Genomic DNA, 19,834 nt, shown 5'->3' with positions numbered 1-19,834 from the left:
GATGATTAGTTAGAATGCTGTTAGGATAAAACTAAATCACTTTTTATATAAACTGAATTAGTTTAAGTTCAAAGGGCTAGCTTTAGCACCTATAAATAATCATCCATTGTTCACTTTTCAGATTATCAATTGAATAATAAAAGTTCAAATTCATTTCTCTTTACTTTCCTGTTCTCTCTCTATCACTCCTGTTTCTCTTCTTCCTCATCTCTGGTTTCTCTTTCTCACACATTCTCTTCTAAAACTCAACTTACAAACGAACTCTTAGAGTTTTAAACATTTCACCATACTCTTTTTTTACTTACTAATTGAGCCTATGCAATTCTTCATCAATTAATAAATCTATGAAATTTCACTTTCTCATGATACATTGGATAACAAGTGATTATTGTCTTTCATGCTTTATTGATTTTTTTTTCTTTTGTCATCATTCAGACTTTGAAGCAAGACCAATTTCGTCCCCAAAAACCTTTTCAGGAACACCATCCTCGTCCATTAATTACTTGGATTATTATAAGGAAGAAAGAAAATTTGAAGATATAATACTATGACATTTTGTATGGATCATGTGATATAAAACATAGTAATAAAATCGAGAAATAACAAATACTTTCCATTGTTTAAAAACAATAAAGTTAGTTTCTTATGAGAGTGTGGAAAGTGTAAAGACACAATTTATTTATAAACCTTATTAAATATTAAACCAAATCATTTTGGAATTTGTTTGACATAGGTTGTGACAAGTCAAACCTTATTAAACCAAAGCATGTTGAAATATGTTCTTGAATTCCAAGTTTTAAAATCCAATCAATTTACGATTTGATAACTTTCCTTCTCACTTATTTTTTTACCTGGATAAGTGAATGTCACTCATTCTCAATAAAAATGTAAAAGTAAAATTGAAAAAGGGAAAATAAGTAAGGAAATATCATTTCAAGTTTTTTATTTTCTTCGGAACACCATTCAGAACCGGAAATAAGATACCATTCGAAATAGGTAATAAGACACTGGTGCAGAACAAGAAATGGGACAACGTTCAAAACATATGACATCCGTCTTCTTTAATGATTTGAACCAATATATGATGACAAAGGATGACTAACAACATTAAAGGTATATATGTTATAAAGAAAAAGGTCAAATATCATTGAATGTGGGCATTAAATTTTGAAGTGATTTTCAAACATGAGTTGGTGATTGTTGCATCGCCTGAATATAGCATTTTTCAATCCATTTGGTGGGGTGAGCAAGTGTTGACAATAATTTTTGGATAGTTTACTTTCTTTCTCAACTGGAATTTCAACTGTTCACACTATTTCTTTATAATATAGATTTGGAGTCTCACATTCTTTCTTATATATTATCTCGTGTCAATAAAAATATGTTATGTCAAATAATAATTTTAAATATTTATTTTTATTGTTTTTTAATTTAATTTTATTATCATTAGTTTGGAATAATATATGAAATATGATATGAGAGAAAAGAAAATGAAGATCTAAATGTTTATCTTTATTTATTTTTGGATCAAGTGTTTATAGTTGGTGTAGCTATGAGCAAGTTGAACATGTATTTGTGGAATGTAAAAGATAGAAGTTAGAATACAATTAAAAATCACAAGGGGCACATATAACTAAAGTTGTTCTACAAGGAGAAAGGTGGGACCAGATTAAACTATTATTGTTATTCATTAATTGACATATACTTTCAATGAGAGTAGTTTGCATCATATACAGAAGGATACATATCGGTTGTCTTAAAACAGTGTATCACTCTATGTGTTACTGTTTCTGGTTGGTTAGAAAAATAATTAATTATTAAAATTTAATTTAAATACATTTTTCTAATCAATCACAAACAGTAATACATTGAGTGACACACTTTGTGGGACAGCAAATGTGATATCATGTAAGACACATGCCAGTGAACAAGTAATTGAATTGAAACAAAATAAGGTAAGATCTTGCCTTTCCTTAAACATATGGTGTTATCTACCCTTAGATGCTAAAATTCATAAATCCAGATAAATTGTAATTGACCAATCCTCAATTTCAATTGGATTTGATCACATGTATTTTAAAAATGAGTTTCCAAACATCAACTAAGTTAGTAAAATTGTGGAATATAAAGTATAAACACTCATGTTCAAATAATAATGAGATGAGATTTTAGAGTATGAAGATTGTAATTTGTCATGTGAGCTTACCCTATAGTTGATTGGTTAAAGTGGTTTGTTCATTTATTTGATAAAGCAGGTGTCATATTCTTAGCAACAAATGTGCGTTTCATATTTGATACAAACCTTCATTTGTTGATTGGTATGAATGAATACCACATATTTTTTCTACTCTGACAATGTTGTCCCTTTTTCAGTCCCCATTAAATACCAACTCCTCACACTGCCACGTGTTATCACTTTCAATATTCAGATAACACTCACCATGTGCATTCAGAATTAGATTTCCTTCCATTATTTCTATCTAAATAGACACCTCAAAAATATACCCTCTAACCAATATGAATTTCAGTATGTTCAAGGATATGAATCTCTATAAAGATCGAAAAGTCAATATTTGATTTCTGAGAATGATACATATTAAATGGTATAACCATATATCTTGAAAAAAGATTAGCTCTTTATTTATATGATGAAAATATATCATTGATTGTACCAAAAAATATAAATTTATGTAAAGTATATTATACAATCACCATTAATATGTATGTATGTACCAGTCTTATTTTATTTAAGAATTAATAATAATAATAAATGATAGATAATATGGTGTGAAAATATAAATATATTGATAATAAATTTTATATTTATTTATATGTTATCAAAAAATATATCACAAAATTGAAAGGATAAACAAATATTGTGACATATTTGACTTTACACAACATAATTTTAGCCAAAACTTTGAAGACAAAATTTGTTTAGGCTGCAAAATGGTCCCATATTCATTTATCAGATGACACATATTTAGCCATTACTTTGTTGCTATTGACAAGCACAAATCACTATTGTACTATGGCATATTTGCTCTCTTCTTTCTTTGGTTATATCACTGTCTTTCTTGCTGTTAAAAACTATGCTCTATACTACTCTCTTGTCTAATCTTTCCTAACAGAAGAAGCACATGTTCAGAGGTAAAGGACCTTCAAGTCAAGCAATTACAAAAAAGGGTCTTAGCCATATTTCACGACTGGTTCTTCTTTTCTGATCTTATATTATAATTGTAAAGGAGAGTCTGGTGTATTTTTACCTTGCTTGAAAATAAATTATATTTGTTTGTTTATGTTTTTCATTAATCACATAAAGTAAAGTTTTCAGCTATTTGTAAATCACTTCACTTTTCTTTTTAATTTCTGATCCATTTCTAGTCTTCTAGTGCTAATAAACTATCTCAATTTTTTCCAACTTTGTTGGGTATTTTTCTTTAATACTATTTGTATATCATTATTGTTTATTGCTGTTCTTGGCCTGTTTTTTAATGTGCATGATGTACTTTCAACTATAGTTGAATTTCCTTTTTGGTCTTCTTGGAGAGTAACCTTTTGTTGCTATATTTATATAACCAACTCAGAATGGTAAAATCAACTTGTGGAACCATTTCATTGGCTTTCTCTCATTTCTGCATGTCAAGTCCATAATAATCAAGAGGCTTTTTAAAAAAATATACAGTTTCTTTCACTTTAGAACTTTATATGATTATTCAATTAGCTTGACCATATAGATTATTTTATTGTGCTTGTAAAGCTTGTTCTAGTCTAAAGTTCTCTTCTTTTTTGTTAAAACAGGTATCTGGTGTGGTTAATTAGCCATGAACAACAACATTCCTAGTTGGAATTTTGAGAGTGATACATTTGTCACCAATCAAAAGAGATCCATAGGGTGTGTATTATCTAAATCTGTAAAATCAAGTTACTATGTCAAATAACTTTGGTTATAATTGTCTGAGTGATCAATCATATTTATATATACAGGCCAGACCAAGAACTTGTAGAGCTCCTATGGCAAAATGGGCAAGTAGTTTTCAACAGCCAAACACAAAAGAAACAAGTTGGAAATTCATCTGATATGAGACAGGTTCAGAAAAATGAGGGGTCAACTTTGAGGACTAGTGTACCTTATGGAAACTCAAGTAATTTGAGTCAAGAAGATGAGACAATTTCATGGCTCCAATACCCTCTTGAGGATCCATTGGAACAACAATTTAGTTCAAACTTTTTACCTGAAATAGCGCCTTTTCAAGTTGAGTCTTATAAGCCAATCAAGCAATTGGAAGAAGAAAATTTTGCCAAAATTGTTCAGCCTAGTGCTCCTCATGCAACTTCAAATTCACAATCACCTAATATGAAACCTTCTTGTGTTAAGGAATTCCAAGCAAATCCTGTGCCTGTTCCGAAATTTCATGTTCCTGATTCATCTAAACAAACCAATGACTTAGGTAGAACAAAAAAGGTTCCAAAATTTTCAGGCTTTTCGGCACCTCCTAATGTTTCTTCCGTACCTGCTAATGCTCTAGTTGGAAAGAAAGTTAGTACAAATATGTCAAAAAATGAAGGCAAAGAGTGTTCAGTGATGACGGTTGGTTCAAGTCACTGTGGCAGCAATCACATACCTCAGGAACCAGGTGTAAGCATGGTATCAAGTAGTGGTTGGGCTACTACTTTATCTGCTGAAACTGAAGCTGCAAGAGATTATGTCCAGAGAACACTCCCTTGGAGCGAAAAGGGAAAGTCGGAGATGGTTGAACCGAATTTGACATCATCTTCTGGTGGCTCAGGCAGTAGTCTTGGAAAAACATGTTCCCTGTCAACAGGAAATCTTGGCCAAAAGAGAAAAAGGACTGATGCAGAAGAATCAGAGGAACAAAGTGAGGTGAAGCCCCCTCCTTCCATTTACCTTCATGATTAGAGTTAACCTTCAATTAAGTCCTCCAAATATGAGAGTGTCACAAGTTAGATTCTTGAAAGACTAGTGTCATCATATAAGTTATAAATGCTATTAGTGTGAAATTTGGTCCCTAAGATTTTAGAAATCGTCAATTAAGTCTTAAAAGGACACATGTAAAAACATTCAAGAACTCATTTGGTGACACAAATCTTTTGGAATCAAACCGATGTTACTTTCTTCTTCGGAGAATTGAATTGACGATTTACTCGTCATGATTAAATGCATTCTTGCTTTGTTTTTGTCATTGTTTTCTTTTGGACTCATATTGTTGTGTCTATATATAATAGGCCACAGAACTTAAGTCAGGTATTGGCAGCAAGGCATCACAACATGCAGGGTCTTCCCGAAGAAACCGGGCAGCTGAAGTCCACAATCTATCCGAAAGGGTCGGGCATGCTTATTTTTGTTCATGTAAAGTTGAACCTTTTGTGAATTAACTCTTACCACTATTGTTTTACAAGTGCAGAGAAGAAGAGATAGAATCAATGAGAAGATGAGGGCATTGCAGCAACTAATACCAAACAGTAACAAGGTTCACTTTCATAATGCATACTATCCTTTTCAATTTCTTCGGAGATGCTAAGAGAAAGAGAGATTTAGTTAACACACTTTTCTAGCTTTAAATGATTCTCCTTTTAATAACATTCAATCATGTTGGTGTTAAAACATGCAGACAGACAAAGCATCAATGTTAGAAGAAGCAATTGAATACTTGAAATCACTTCAGTTACAGCTTCAGGTACAAGTGCCTTACAATTTCTTACATATGACAAATGTTTTATACCGAAAACCACGAAGTAATATATTTTGTTCCAATGATGTTTTCCTAGGTAATGTGGATGGGGGGTAGCATGTCACCAATGATGTTTCCAGGAATTCAACATTATATGTCACAAATGAGTATGGGAATGGCTGCACCTTCTATTCAAAACTCAATGCAATTACCAAGAGTACCTATTGATCAATCCATGCCTCAAAATCCAGTTTTGGGTGCATTTAATTACCAAAATCAGATGCAAAATTCATTCCTTGCAGAACAATATGCACGTTACATGGGTTGTCACCTTATGCAAAGTGCAACTCAGGTCAATAATTGGTTTCTTTCAAGTGAACCTTAGTTTCATATCATTCTAGTTTTTTCTTAAAGTTCTATTAGTTTAACCATGTTGGTTCTATCTTGTAGCCAATGAATGCATATAGATATGGTTCACAGACACTACTACAAGGTCAAACAATGATCACACCCACTACTGGTGCAGCCAATATGGATGATCCTATGAGTGCCAAAATGGGTAAGGTACTTATATTTTTGGTGTATTTTATAAGTAGGATAGAACATGACCAAAAATTGAAGAAGAATATAACAACATTTTGATAGAAATGAGAGTTTAATTAATGAAGATATGATCTCATTACTTGATTCATTTGATACAAGTAAGTATATATAGATACATAACAAGTAAACACTTATTGCTACTTCATATGTCTTAGTTGCGAGGAAAATGTAGATGTTGTGAGACTCAAATAAGAATAAAAAATGATGTTTGTCATTATGGGAAAAAAGAAAAGTACATATTATTCTTATTTTGTAAAAAAATTTAATAAATTATTAAATAATGTGTGAGCGCCAAATAAAAATATAAATTTTATTTATGGTTGAAATGCTCAAGTCCACACTTATTGCTACTTCATAGGTCTTTGCTCTATTTGTTGCTACTTTTCAGGTTCATCCACATTTAAATGAAGAGAAGTAACATGAACTCAATTGGAGAATTTGGTTGGTGGGATTCAATCCTAACATTATGGGATCAATAATTGATTGTTTTTAGTGGTTATTAATGTAAATTATTCACCACTTGTTTTCATCTTTTGAAGTTATTTAAGTAGGAATTAAGAGATGAACTCCCATATTGGAAATAAATATAATAATATGGACTTAAAGTTCTAATTTATGATTTTAATCTTTTGAAAATGATGTTGAATTACTACCAAAGCGTAAATGTATCAATTGAGTGCAATTATCATGAAGTAGAAATTAGGTTCAATTAAATAAGGATCTTATATCTCTAAAGAAAATATTCATTTTCTTTTAATAAGATAGGATAATATTCCTTTTATTGCTTCACGATAAATGGAGACTGCATTTTTGTCAAACAAAAATATATTATCATCTTTGAGTATATGAAACATATTTAGGACCTTTGGCACACACTTTCAAAATCGACCTATTTTTTAATTACACAACATTATATATTTTGATCAGATTAATAAATTAGTACTATTCTAAACTACAATAGTTTTATTTTTTCTTTTATGCATTTTGTTTTTTTGTTAAGATTTTTTAAGAATAAAATATTACATTTAAAATAATATCATCAACAGTGAATGAGTGTAAGCGGTTCTGGTTTAAACCATCACACTGAATCATTTATATTCGGTTCGGTTTATGATTTTATAAATTTAGGAATCGTTGGAACTGAATCGCATATTAAAGAAATAGATAATAGAGAATGATATTTTATTATTGTTTAAATTCTTCAACCAATTTTATGGCTTAAATTATCATATTCAAAATCCAGTTTTGGGTGCATTTAATTACCAAAATCAGATGCAAAATTCATTCCTTGCAGAACAATATGCACGTTACATGGGTTGTCACCTTATGCAAAGTGCAACTCAGGTCAATAATTGGTTTCTTTCAAGTGAACCTTAGTTTCATATCATTCTAGTTTTTTCTTAAAGTTCTATTAGTTTAACCATGTTGGTTCTATCTTGTAGCCAATGAATGCATATAGATATGGTTCACAGACACTACTACAAGGTCAAACAATGATCACACCCACTACTGGTGCAGCCAATATGGATGATCCTATGAGTGCCAAAATGGGTAAGGTACTTATATTTTTGGTGTATTTTATAAGTAGGATAGAACATGACCAAAAATTGAAGAAGAATATAACAACATTTTGATAGAAATGAGAGTTTAATTAATGAAGATATGATCTCATTACTTGATTCATTTGATACAAGTAAGTATATATAGATACATAACAAGTAAACACTTATTGCTACTTCATATGTCTTAGTTGCGAGGAAAATGTAGATGTTGTGAGACTCAAATAAGAATAAAAAATGATGTTTGTCATTATGGGAAAAAAGAAAAGTACATATTATTCTTATTTTGTAAAAAAATTTAATAAATTATTAAATAATGTGTGAGCGCCAAATAAAAATATAAATTTTATTTATGGTTGAAATGCTCAAGTCCACACTTATTGCTACTTCATAGGTCTTTGCTCTATTTGTTGCTACTTTTCAGGTTCATCCACATTTAAATGAAGAGAAGTAACATGAACTCAATTGGAGAATTTGGTTGGTGGGATTCAATCCTAACATTATGGGATCAATAATTGATTGTTTTTAGTGGTTATTAATGTAAATTATTCACCACTTGTTTTCATCTTTTGAAGTTATTTAAGTAGGAATTAAGAGATGAACTCCCATATTGGAAATAAATATAATAATATGGACTTAAAGTTCTAATTTATGATTTTAATCTTTTGAAAATGATGTTGAATTACTACCAAAGCGTAAATGTATCAATTGAGTGCAATTATCATGAAGTAGAAATTAGGTTCAATTAAATAAGGATCTTATATCTCTAAAGAAAATATTCATTTTCTTTTAATAAGATAGGATAATATTCCTTTTATTGCTTCACGATAAATGGAGACTGCATTTTTGTCAAACAAAAATATATTATCATCTTTGAGTATATGAAACATATTTAGGACCTTTGGCACACACTTTCAAAATCGACCTATTTTTTAATTACACAACATTATATATTTTGATCAGATTAATAAATTAGTACTATTCTAAACTACAATAGTTTTATTTTTTCTTTTATGCATTTTGTTTTTTTGTTAAGATTTTTTAAGAATAAAATATTACATTTAAAATAATATCATCAACAGTGAATGAGTGTAAGCGGTTCTGGTTTAAACCATCACACTGAATCATTTATATTCGGTTCGGTTTATGATTTTATAAATTTAGGAATCGTTGGAACTGAATCGCATATTAAAGAAATAGATAATAGAGAATGATATTTTATTATTGTTTAAATTCTTCAACCAATTTTATGGCTTAAATTATCATATTTTTTTGTGTGAATTGTAGTGTTATATATATTACTAAATTGTTATTAAGTTACTATTATATATGTTATTATTTACTAAATTGTTTGATATTGTTTTGATGATTTGAAACATATTTTTTAACTTTTGTGGTATTGAATTTGAACGAACATATATCATATATTGTTATACATGTATTGTTATATATGTTAGTAATTGTAAATTGTAAGGTTATAAATGTAACCATTATATATTTTAATAATTGATGTATGTTACTAATCATGAATTGTATTGTTATATATATTACTAATAGATGTATGTGTAATAATTGTGTATTGTAAGTTTTATGTGATAATTACTTTTTTCTTCATCAATTACATAATTGTTATATATGTTACTAACAAACAATTATGAGTTTCAATTTGCTTACACATTTATATATGATTAATAGTTTTGATAATAATAGTAGTAGTGTTTTTCCTTTTAGAGAATAAAGTATCTCCTTGTAATAGGAGATAATTTATCTCCTCCAACTAGTAAAAGTAAGACACATGTATTTTTGTTTATTTTAGAAATATTTTTATAGAAAATAATTAAATAAGACATATGTCATAATTTTAATGGTCGGGTGAGATAACTTATCTCTTTATATCAGATGATACTTTATTTTCTTCCTTTTATGGATAAACAATATCACTTGTAATACATGCTTATTTTTCAATTAGTGCAATATTTTTTATAAAAAAATAATTGGAAAAACCGTGGAACCGAAACAAACTATTCAAAAGTGATTTAATTCTTACAGTTAAATTTGCGGTTAATTGAGCGAAACCAAACTCTGTGTTTTTTGTTCGATTCGGTCATTGAAATGCCACCAAAAAAACGAAATGAAATCAAACTTTTACATCCAGTGATTAATATCTTAAATTGAACATGGGATTAATATAAAATGCTAGAGTACGAGGTATGTTTTGCAAGGGTTTTAGAGGGTTATAAGCTAATCAAAAAGCTTATTTATCAAAAAGTTATTTATCTAAAATTATTAATTTTGATTGGATAACATCTTAAAAATGACTCATGTCTTATAAACCTCTAATAAACTATTCTACATCATTTTACTATTTATTTATAAAAATATATATTAAGTAAATCAAAATTATCAAACTTAAATGTTCAACCTCATTGGTCTGCAACATTTTTTTTGGGTATTCAATCCAACTTTTTACACTTGTACCAAATTTATCAAACATTAACACATTTTAAATAATGATATTAGGTAATAATATTACCAAACATTATATTCAAAATAGAGTATAACATCTATACATTATCAGTATAAAAATTTATATATATTTAATATATTATCCATCATTTATTTATATTAATTCCTTAAAGAATTAAGGATAATTAAATGAATAGTATTAGCATTGATTGTACAAAACTTATACAATTTTTTTTACAGATGAATTAAAGTAAGAAGGTAATTGAGTTAGAAACTAAAAATGATTTATGATTTTTGAATTGTGATAATAAAATAATATAAAAAAAAGAATGCAGAAACATGGTGAGTCAGTGTTATAAATTCTAAAAACCTAATAGTATTTTGGAGGTTGAATTTGGAGTGTATCGAAAACCCTGATTTCGAAAGTGAAGAGTATATTATAAGAGCAATAAAGAGTATAATATATGATATGATTGAAATTCAACTCAACAATGGAGAAAGGGTACTATTGGATTGAAGTAATAAAACAAATGGGGTTTAGGGTTTAGGGATTGAAATCTCATCTCATTGATTAAAGTCTTCAACTTTGTTATGGATATGGCGTTCTCATCAGATCATCCATTCAAATCTGATTCCGCTAACGCATTTCTCTGCTCTGAAAAGGTTCACACTTTCGTTCTCTTTCATTTTCACTTTATTTATTTATTCATGGCTGAAACTGAATCACGATTTTACTTCGCCATTTACATTATGATCAGTGTCAGAAGAAAATTTCAAAGCTGACAAACTCGCGAGATTGTCTTCGCAAAGCCATTAAGATTCAAGAACAAGAAATTAACCGCCTCAAGAAAGGTAACAATCTTTCACCCACTTTTTTCGTTTAAGAAATTTTTATTTTTATTTTTTTGGGTTCATTATGCGTCGATCCAATGTTTTTTTTGTTTTTGTTTTTGGATTCATCATATTTGAATTGCAGTTTTGGTAGGTTGAGGGGAAGAGAGATAAAATTTGTTTGAAGCCAGATTTATCTTTTTGTATGTACGCCGCAATGTAGTGTAATAATATATTTTTTATTCAGAATGTGAGGACGAAAGGTTGCGGACCAATACAGAGACAGAAGAAAAACTCAAAGAATATACTGCTAGAGTGTCTTTAGAGAATCAAGTCTCTAGTTTGAAGTCTGAGATTGCTAAGATTCAGCAGAAACTTGACAATGATGGTGTTCGGGATGGAAATGAGAGCATTGAAGGTTTACAGGCTTGTTTGGCGGATAAGGAGAAAGAAATCAGTGAGTTGAAAGAACTTTGCGAGGTGGAAAAAATAAGGGCTGAATCTGAGAGGAAGAATGCCGAGATGGAGAAAAAGAAAGTTGCTGAAGCTCAGAAGTTACTAGAAGCCGAGAGAAGTAAGGAAAGGGAAACCAGTGAGTTAAAGGAATTTTTTGAGGCGGAGAAAAGAAGGGCTGAATCTGAGAAGAAGAATGCTGAGAAGGAGAGAAAGAAAGCTGCTGAAGCTCAGAAGTTACTAGAAGCGGAGAAGAATAATAAGGTAAAGGAAATCAGTCAGTTGAAGGAACTTTTAGAGACGGAGAAGAAAAGGGCTGAATCTGAGAGGAAGAGTACTGAGAAGGAGAAAAAGAAAGTTGCTGAAGCTCAGAAGTTACTAGAGGCGCAGAAGAATAAGGAAGAGGTAATCAGTGAGTTGAAGGAACTTCTCGAGGCGGAGAAAAAAAGGGCTGAATCTTGGAGGAATGATGTTGAGAAGGAGAAAAAGAAAGCTGCTGAAGCTCAGAAGTTACTAGAAGCGCAGAAGAATAATAAGGAAAGGGAAATCAGTGAGTTGATGGAACTTTTCGAGGTGGAGAAAGAAAGGTTTGAATCTGAGAAGAAGAATGTTGAGAAGGAGAAAAAGAATGCATCTGAAGCTCGGAAGTTACTAGAAGTGGAGAAGAATAAGAATGTTGAGAAAGGGTTGCAGATTGCAAGAGTTGAAGCAGAGAAGAAGATGGAGGAGTATAGGTCTCAGCTTGGTAGATTGGAGAAAGAAGTTAATGAGACAAAAGCAAAGTTGGCATCCAAAATGTATGCATTTGAAGAGGCAAACAAAAAGTTTGAAGCTGAAAAGCGGAAGTTGTTAGCAGAGAAAAGAAATTTGGAAATGGGGATGGCAAGAGCTAACGAAAAATTGGAGGGTGAAAAACAGAAGGCAAATGAGGAAAGGGGACGTGCAGATTCAGAGGTGGTTAACACAGAGGCACAGAAGGGACTTGCAGAAGATAACTGGAAGAAATTCATGGAAGAGAAAGGTCGTGCAGACCAGATGTCTCAACAGTTAGAAGAGGACAAGCGTACAATTGAGGGTTTGAAGCAGAAGATAACTGAACTCTCATCCACGAGAGAATCCATTGAAATGGCTGGAGTAACCAGTGACACTGTTTCGAAAGCTGAAAGTACTAAAATGAAGCTTTTGAAAAGCCAACTAAAGCTGGAAAAGCTACGCGTGAAGAACGCCAAGCAAAATTTTAAGTTAGAAGCAAGTCGTCACAACATTTTACGTCATGAATTAGGTCGCCTGAAGATTGATTCCATTCAACTTGTACACCGCCTTGATATGTTAGATGCATCGTTTTCAGCTGTTGCTGAAAGTACACATGACTACGCAAAGGTTGGTTTCACTGATGAATTATTTGCTGACACATATGAAGTTCACATATTGTTTGCTAGTTTGCACCTCCTCTTCCTGTCTCAAGTATGTGCATGCACACAAAACACAAACGAGACAGTGTTGAAATTTATATTTGAAATAACTCATAGTCTTATCTTTTGAAAGCCAGTGGTTGGCTTATTGACATGCAGACAAGTGTTGGACTTGTCATCTATGTTATGGACTTATCATATATGCAGATAACTTAATTGTGGGTTGTCTCCTAAATTGTTCTTTGAATCTTTTGGTTTATACTCATTTTAGCAGTCGCACTATCAGTTTATATAGTCTTGGGAAATGGAAATTTATGATTTTCTGAAAGTAATGGATATTTATTTTGGTGGTTACATATTAGCAGTAACCAATTGTTTAGTTGTTATGGATACTTGCCTTTTTACTTTTGTTGAAAAAAAAGGGGTATTGATTCGCTGGTTCTGGTCTTTTTTGTTTCATCTTATTCCTATTTATGCACACCTTAACTATTTTTCTTTGCTTGATGATTGCTTTGCAGCATGACGATTTACTATACCTTCAGAATTCGAATGTCATGAGACAAGTATGCAATTTAGATCTATCTCAGATGCGTAGCCAATTTGAAAATGAGCTCAGAATGCAGCATATTCTTGCTCTATCTGGGGGGAATTACTCTGAATCCATCACAGGTATTAATTCTAAATCGGAGCCTCTTGTTAGAGGATCCAACAGAACAAAGTTACAGAGTTCTGCTGTAAATTCTAGTTCAGAATCTTTTTCTGATGGACAGATGATGGGCTCACAGGAAACGGCTAATAATATCCCAGTCACTGCATCAGAGAAATTGAATCAGGAGATCTTTAATGCAAGACAAAGCTTATGCAACCCATTTGACAAACCTGTTTCTGAACACCATAGGAAGAAGAGGAAAGGTATACATGACATTGCAAATTTGTCTTCTCAGAATCTGCCTGATTTGCATGGTTTGTTTGATGAAAGAGTAGACAAATGCTTAGAAGGAGGAAGAGAGATGCTTCATAATCCAAACAACTTACAGGAAAAGAATGACAGGGCCCACAAAAGGAGAAAGAAATCTCACAGTGAAAAAGTGGACATGGTACCTCAAATGAATGGGGATGGAAAAACAGGGAGAGAGAAGAGCAAAGCTGCAGCCTATCAGGATTCAAATGTTCGTAGACATACATCATGCACTGCACCAGATAATTTGGGAACCACTCTAGCATGTGGGGATATGATATGTGATGCTGCAAATGATTTTGATTCTATTTTTTTTGACAAGGTAGCTGATGGAAATTACATGAAGTTGTTAGAATTAGAAAATGCTGCCGATGAGGAATACTTTAAAAGAGCAATGGATTCTCCATTGTCACCATCTCTTCCTGAAGTACTCGAAGAAGACATGTTTTGTCCAAGAACAGACTTGTTTCCTCCACCTAGCTCTAATGTAATTAATGCTGAAATCATTTCCAATGAGCAAACTTTCAATGTCTATGGGGTTTCTTCTAATTTGAAGAATAAACCTGCACAGGCTAGTGAACATGAGCTTGTAAAATTGTCACATATGAGCACTCCAGAAAAATCAAGGGATACACAACTGGTGGAGGGTGGAAGTGGACGTTTACACAATCAACTTAATAATCTTTTTGTTGTCTTTTCAAATATTGAGGATAATAGTACCATATCTAGGATAGTATTTGCTACAAAAGCATGTTTAGCTCGGTGCAATTTGGCTACACAAACAGGATGGGAAGTCAATAGCATTCTGACTGCAGTTAAAAGGGAAGAAAAACTCTCACAGAAGTAAGTGTCTCTTGCTGTTTGTGATAATAGACTAAAGGGTCCATGCTTATCTATGCCCTTTATATGTTTATGCCTTGAACCTGTGCTTCTGTTTCCCCAGTATCTAGCAAGTCAGTTCCTGATAGTACTAAACTCTGCTTTTCTTTCAGGGAGAAGGCTTCTGTGTTGTTAACACTTATGCTATTCAACTTTGTCACAGTTGCTACAATGACATTTGGAAAACTCTGGGATGGGAATTTATTCCCCTGCATGAATTCTTATGCTGAACATATTTGCACAGGTTTCCTCATCTGTTTCATAATCAACCTCCATTTTCTTTACATCATGTTATGTGAACTTCATAAAACATGGATATCATGTTCATTCTGTGCACCATTGCTTGAATTTAACTTCTTTTTCTTCTCTTTTTACAGTTATGTCTGACCCGGAGGCAAGAATCCTACTTTTAGAAAATTGTTCTTTACAAGAGCTGCTTGGCCTCATTGAAGATTTTCTTATTGAAGGAAAAGTTATAGTAAACAATGAAGTACCTGCTGAGACATTATCAGACTGTGATCTGAGAAAAAATGGTGATCTTGATTGTGCAACTAAATTTTCTTCTGATGTTGCTTCAAGTGAACAATTGGTAGCAGGGAGTATTATATTGGCATCAATATGTGCTGCAACTAATCATTTTGGGTTTCTTTGTGAGGCTTCATATGACATTCTTAGATTGTGCAATTGGAATTCGTTAGTGGTGCTGACTATTCTTCATATTTTTGCTTATCTGAGCGGAGAGAAGTTTTTTGTCTTAGACAATTTTCGATTAATGATAACAGTTTTGAAATCTCTAGTTATGTTCCTCGAGGGTGAGAACTTATCAGTAGCTCCTGCTTCTTGTCTTCCATCAATAGATCAGCTGCATACTGAATTTTGTGTCAACGCTAAGTGCCAATTTTTGGAAGGTGCTGAACCCATTGATATAGTTGCATGCTTACTCTTAGAAGAGATAGAAAGTTGTTGGCTTCAAGGGATAGAACAAGGTGATTTGTCAGATTCTAGATTCACAACAGACGATCATCATGCTGGACAATGGTCTAATCAGGAAGGGATTCAGTCTTTGATCAGCACAAATTGTGATGTGTCCTGCTGCTTGAAAAGGTGCATGATTTCTGCTACTCAACCACATGCCCGTAAGAGTTCCACCTTTTGTCACCTTGGTGATGTCCTGTCATTGGTGGAGCTGGTTGCAAACAAAATGGTATTATTCTCATCCTTTCAAGTTAATATGGACCCTGTTTTAAGAATTCCTTTTTTAATGCTTTAATTTTTAAAAGGTGTATGGGGTAATAATAAGGTTGTTGCTTAATGACCACGGGGTTACAGGTTCAAATCCTGGAAACAGCCTTTCTGTTTGCACTGGGCCACACTTTTTTTTTTTTTAATTTTTAAAAGGTAACCCGTTGTATTAAAAAAATGAGATTAGCATTCTCAATAATTGAGGGTGAGCCTCAGTGCAACTATAAGGTTGCTACTTAATGACCAAGAGGTTATGGATTCAAATCCTGGAGATAGCCTCTCTACTTCTGGGTAAGGCTGCAACTTGAAATTAGACATGATTATGTGATGTCACTCATAGTTTTTGGCTATCATTTGCTGGGATAAGTGACTTGCTGCCATGGTCTTATGTTTGTCATGCTTAATTTTCATTTCTCTTTTTTTAACTCTTACTAGTGCAATGTGCTCTATCATAATTGTATAGTATGCTATTCTCTTGTTAAATTACCCATCACTCTAGTTTTTACGGGTTCGTACTCCAACCTGATTGTTTGGTTTCCTTTCCCTATGCAGAGCTGGCCGTGGACTGACAGCAAATTTATTCCTCAGCTGCTAAATATGCTGAAGTCATGTGTAGAGGAAAACTTTGTTATTGCTATCATGGCTCTTCTTGGTCAACTTGGGAGGTAAATTAGTTCTTGCTTGATATTGAGATACTGTTGTGAATAATCATACAAACTCACTTTTCATACATACATAAATGATGCAAGTGTAGAGGGTATGTCAAGTAATCTTACATTGAGAATGGGGGAGCAATACTTGATTATTGGACAATCCACGCTCAAGATTAAAATATTACCGAAAGCTTTGATGATCACAATATCTAATAATCAAGATTTTCTCCTCACGTCTCACAATTGTGTAATAATCACTCTTCTAACTTGATACATATAACTTGATATTTGCTTGTCCTGTGAAATACCAATGATTCCACCTACTGTACCTCTTTTTCTCTATTTATAAAATTATCTGCTTTATATTGTCAGACTTGAAGAGTTTAAACTATTGAAAAGGAATCTATTTGACTTGAACATTGTGAAATCCTTTTGATAGTATCCCTGTTTTCCCAAGAAACCTATTCTTTTTTGGGTCATTATGTTAACAATGTGGTCAATGTTAAAAAATTTCAGGATTGGAGTTATTGCTGGTGGTTACGGAGATCGAGGAGTTGAGAACTTGAGATGTAATTTGTTTGCTTATTTGAGCCGCACAACTTCCATGAAATGTCTTTCTCTTCAGATTGCTACTGCCACTGCTCTGTTTGGTCTTCTTCCTTTTGATCCTGAAAGCCTTTTTCATACTAACATCAGTCTTCCAGCATATTTGAAGTCTGTTTCTGACGATGCTGAAACGTTGAGAAAGTGGTTTTCTGGGCTGGATAAAGATCAACAGAAACTGCTATCGGGCATTCTTAAGCCGCAGTAGTAATGTATATAACAAGTAGAAATTTCATCAGTACTTTCTATGCTGTTTAAATAGGATTCTTGCAGTCACCAGTACTTTCTATGCTTGCAAAAATTTTGTAGATTGGCAGATTTTGGGGAATTAGATGACATTGGATTCAAGTTCAACCAGCTGGTATATGCTGCTGTTGTGCTTTTGAGATTTGTGCATAATTTTTTTCATTTTGGTAGTAAATTCTTCTTTCTGATATTCCAAATATGGGGTTTTCCCAAGTTAATTCTTTGAAAATTGCCAATTAAACCATTCCTTCTACAAAAGAAGGGAAGGTTTCTTCTGTAGAACATTTTTGTTTTGATCCCAGTTTAAAACTCAACAAGCCCAAACTAATTGAATGCTTTTGTTTTGATCTGATTCCTTGTATTTGAAAGTTGTCAATGAATAGCCATGGCATTTGTAGTGCATTCTTATAACCAAAATTTTGAAACTATAGGAATTGGGATGACATTTCACCTTCAGAGAAAGGAATGTGTTATGGATTTGTTAGTTAAGTATTATCTCCTTACTGGTTTTCATATCATATTTTTCTTGTAGTTTAACTAGTTATTCACTTATTGGGTTTTTTTTTCCTCATTTTTTATTTCATGCACTCATGCATAGCATCATTTGTTTTGTCTTCATATTGAATTTTCTTTATAAACCTCTTATTCCCTGGTAGTATTAACCAAAGTGAACATGCAAAGCAACTTAGAGAATCATAATACAACTATATATAGAAAATGGATATACATTTATTATTGTTCAACTTTCTCTATGGATATCACAATTAATGTTATTTTCTCCATTGCCTTAGAGCTCAAGGGATGCTGCCAAAAGAAAAGAACAAATACACAATGTCAATAACTGAACTCAAATAAATAAAAACTAATAGTTGATGAAACAATGAAGAGTAAACGGTCAAACTAATAAATATTTGATGGATGTAAAACATGTTAAATGTAACGACCCAAGTCCTCAAAAGACCAATGCAGTGAAATTTTAAATAGTTGAAGGACATAATGAGAAAAACTTATGACACTGTCTTTAAAAGTTTTGGTTAATAATGAAATAGAATGTAAATAGAGATGTTGTGCACTTACCTTTTACAATTCATGTCCTTGGAAATGGTGAATCCCACATCAACACCACATTGTTTAGGAAGTGATGCAGCTAAGTCATCTTTTAAGCCAAAGATACCTTCACAACATTGACTTGAAGGGATATCACCTCCACCAATGAGGTAACCTAAGCATGGAAATACTTGTCTCTTTGCATCATTACAACTAGAGCCTTGTCATAGAAATGCTGCAAACACCTTCTTCATCTTGTGGTTGCAATATTTGTGTTGTGATGAAAAATATGAAATGGTGGTGAAGAGGTAGCTATATATAGTTACAAGTCTAGGATATTGTCAAAAAAGGAAGAGTGGTTATGTTATGGAAGTTTGGCTTCTTATTCTTTAACGTTGTTGAAGTTTCCCTAGTATTGCCAAATATAATGGTAAAAGTTTTGCAATTTTTACTAAGAGAAAAAAAGGTTTGTGGAAGAGTTTTTTACATTTTCAGTGTATCATTTCTATATAGTTATCATTGACTATTAGTGCACATATATTACATTTTTTTATTAATTGTATATTATTTTTTAATACATATATATAAAATCATATTTTATATTTGTATAATCTCTTTTAAGTAGTTTTTTAGTTTATTTATGTACACAATTTAATAGTAACAAAATGAAATCTACTTATTATCTCATTATCATCCACGATTTTTGCATTTCTAGGTTTTGCTTTATTTTTCAAATGAGGTGTATTAGAATTTGTGTTTGTTTCAAACAACATGCAGCCTATTCTTGAAAGTAAGTGCAAACGTTTTTACAAACTTGGAAATGCATTTCCACAGGCAAAACTTCGGATTTCATGTAACTCCCATTGAGTAATAATGACAATATAAGGATGGTTTTTCCACAGAAAATGTGGGATACAATGTGAACATAATTAATCTTATGATGTTTTTAAATTATGAAACAATAAATAGTTATAGAATTGAAAACTGTATCCGAATAAATCCTTCCCTTGATTAATAACAACACAATGGGTGGTTCTGCCACTAAATACAAGGGATTGAAATCAGTTTATTTATAGACTAGACTACATTAGGATAGACTAGGTTAGACCATTTTATTTAATAAAGTAGAAAATTGTTTTTTTTTTAAGAATATCTACCTAAAATAATATAAGCTATAAGTATTTCTACA

At 31.9% G+C, this 19,834-nt stretch overlaps 2 protein-coding genes and 1 long non-coding RNA gene across 10 annotated transcripts; 2 read left to right on the top strand and 1 right to left on the bottom strand.

Annotated features, from left to right (window-relative positions):
* LOC109341452 (transcription factor PIF4) lies at positions 3,006 to 8,350 on the top strand. Of its 7 annotated transcripts, none has more exons than XM_019579368.1 (9): positions 3,006 to 3,186; positions 3,802 to 3,895; positions 3,988 to 4,885; positions 5,248 to 5,346; positions 5,427 to 5,492; positions 5,634 to 5,699; positions 5,791 to 6,045; positions 6,144 to 6,257; positions 6,685 to 6,755. In XM_019579368.1, exons 2-9 carry the CDS (start codon positions 3,825 to 3,827, stop codon positions 6,712 to 6,714), a joined length of 1,599 nt encoding a protein of 532 aa, XP_019434913.1. In that variant the 5' UTR covers positions 3,006 to 3,186; positions 3,802 to 3,824; the 3' UTR covers positions 6,715 to 6,755. The 7 variants fall into 7 exon arrangements, with proteins under 7 accessions (XP_019434913.1, XP_019434922.1, XP_019434929.1 ...); XM_019579377.1 differs by having other exon boundaries at positions 3,006 to 3,209; XM_019579384.1 differs by having other exon boundaries at positions 3,007 to 3,150.
* Positions 3,672 to 17,257, bottom strand: LOC109341556. The gene is made up of 2 exons (XR_002106967.1): positions 17,079 to 17,257; positions 3,672 to 3,766 (listed from the first exon to the last, which is right to left on the bottom strand). It is a non-coding gene; the product is annotated as an uncharacterized LOC109341556 (long non-coding RNA).
* Positions 10,757 to 17,734, top strand: LOC109341427. 2 transcript variants are annotated; one of them, XM_019579342.1, is made up of 9 exons: positions 10,757 to 10,984; positions 11,080 to 11,173; positions 11,400 to 12,985; positions 13,536 to 14,462; positions 14,547 to 14,818; positions 14,968 to 15,098; positions 15,232 to 16,058; positions 16,649 to 16,761; positions 17,266 to 17,603. In XM_019579342.1, exons 1-9 carry the CDS (start codon positions 10,913 to 10,915, stop codon positions 17,558 to 17,560), a joined length of 4,317 nt encoding a protein of 1,438 aa, XP_019434887.1. In that variant the 5' UTR covers positions 10,757 to 10,912; the 3' UTR covers positions 17,561 to 17,603. The 2 variants fall into 2 exon arrangements, with proteins under 2 accessions (XP_019434887.1, XP_019434883.1); XM_019579338.1 differs by having other exon boundaries at positions 13,536 to 14,818; positions 17,266 to 17,734.

The sequence above is a fragment of the Lupinus angustifolius genome, chromosome LG02 (assembly GCF_001865875.1).
Source record: "Lupinus angustifolius cultivar Tanjil chromosome LG02, LupAngTanjil_v1.0, whole genome shotgun sequence".
Taxonomy (NCBI): domain Eukaryota; kingdom Viridiplantae; phylum Streptophyta; class Magnoliopsida; order Fabales; family Fabaceae; genus Lupinus; species Lupinus angustifolius.
This window is presented reverse-complemented; position numbering and strand designations above follow the sequence as displayed.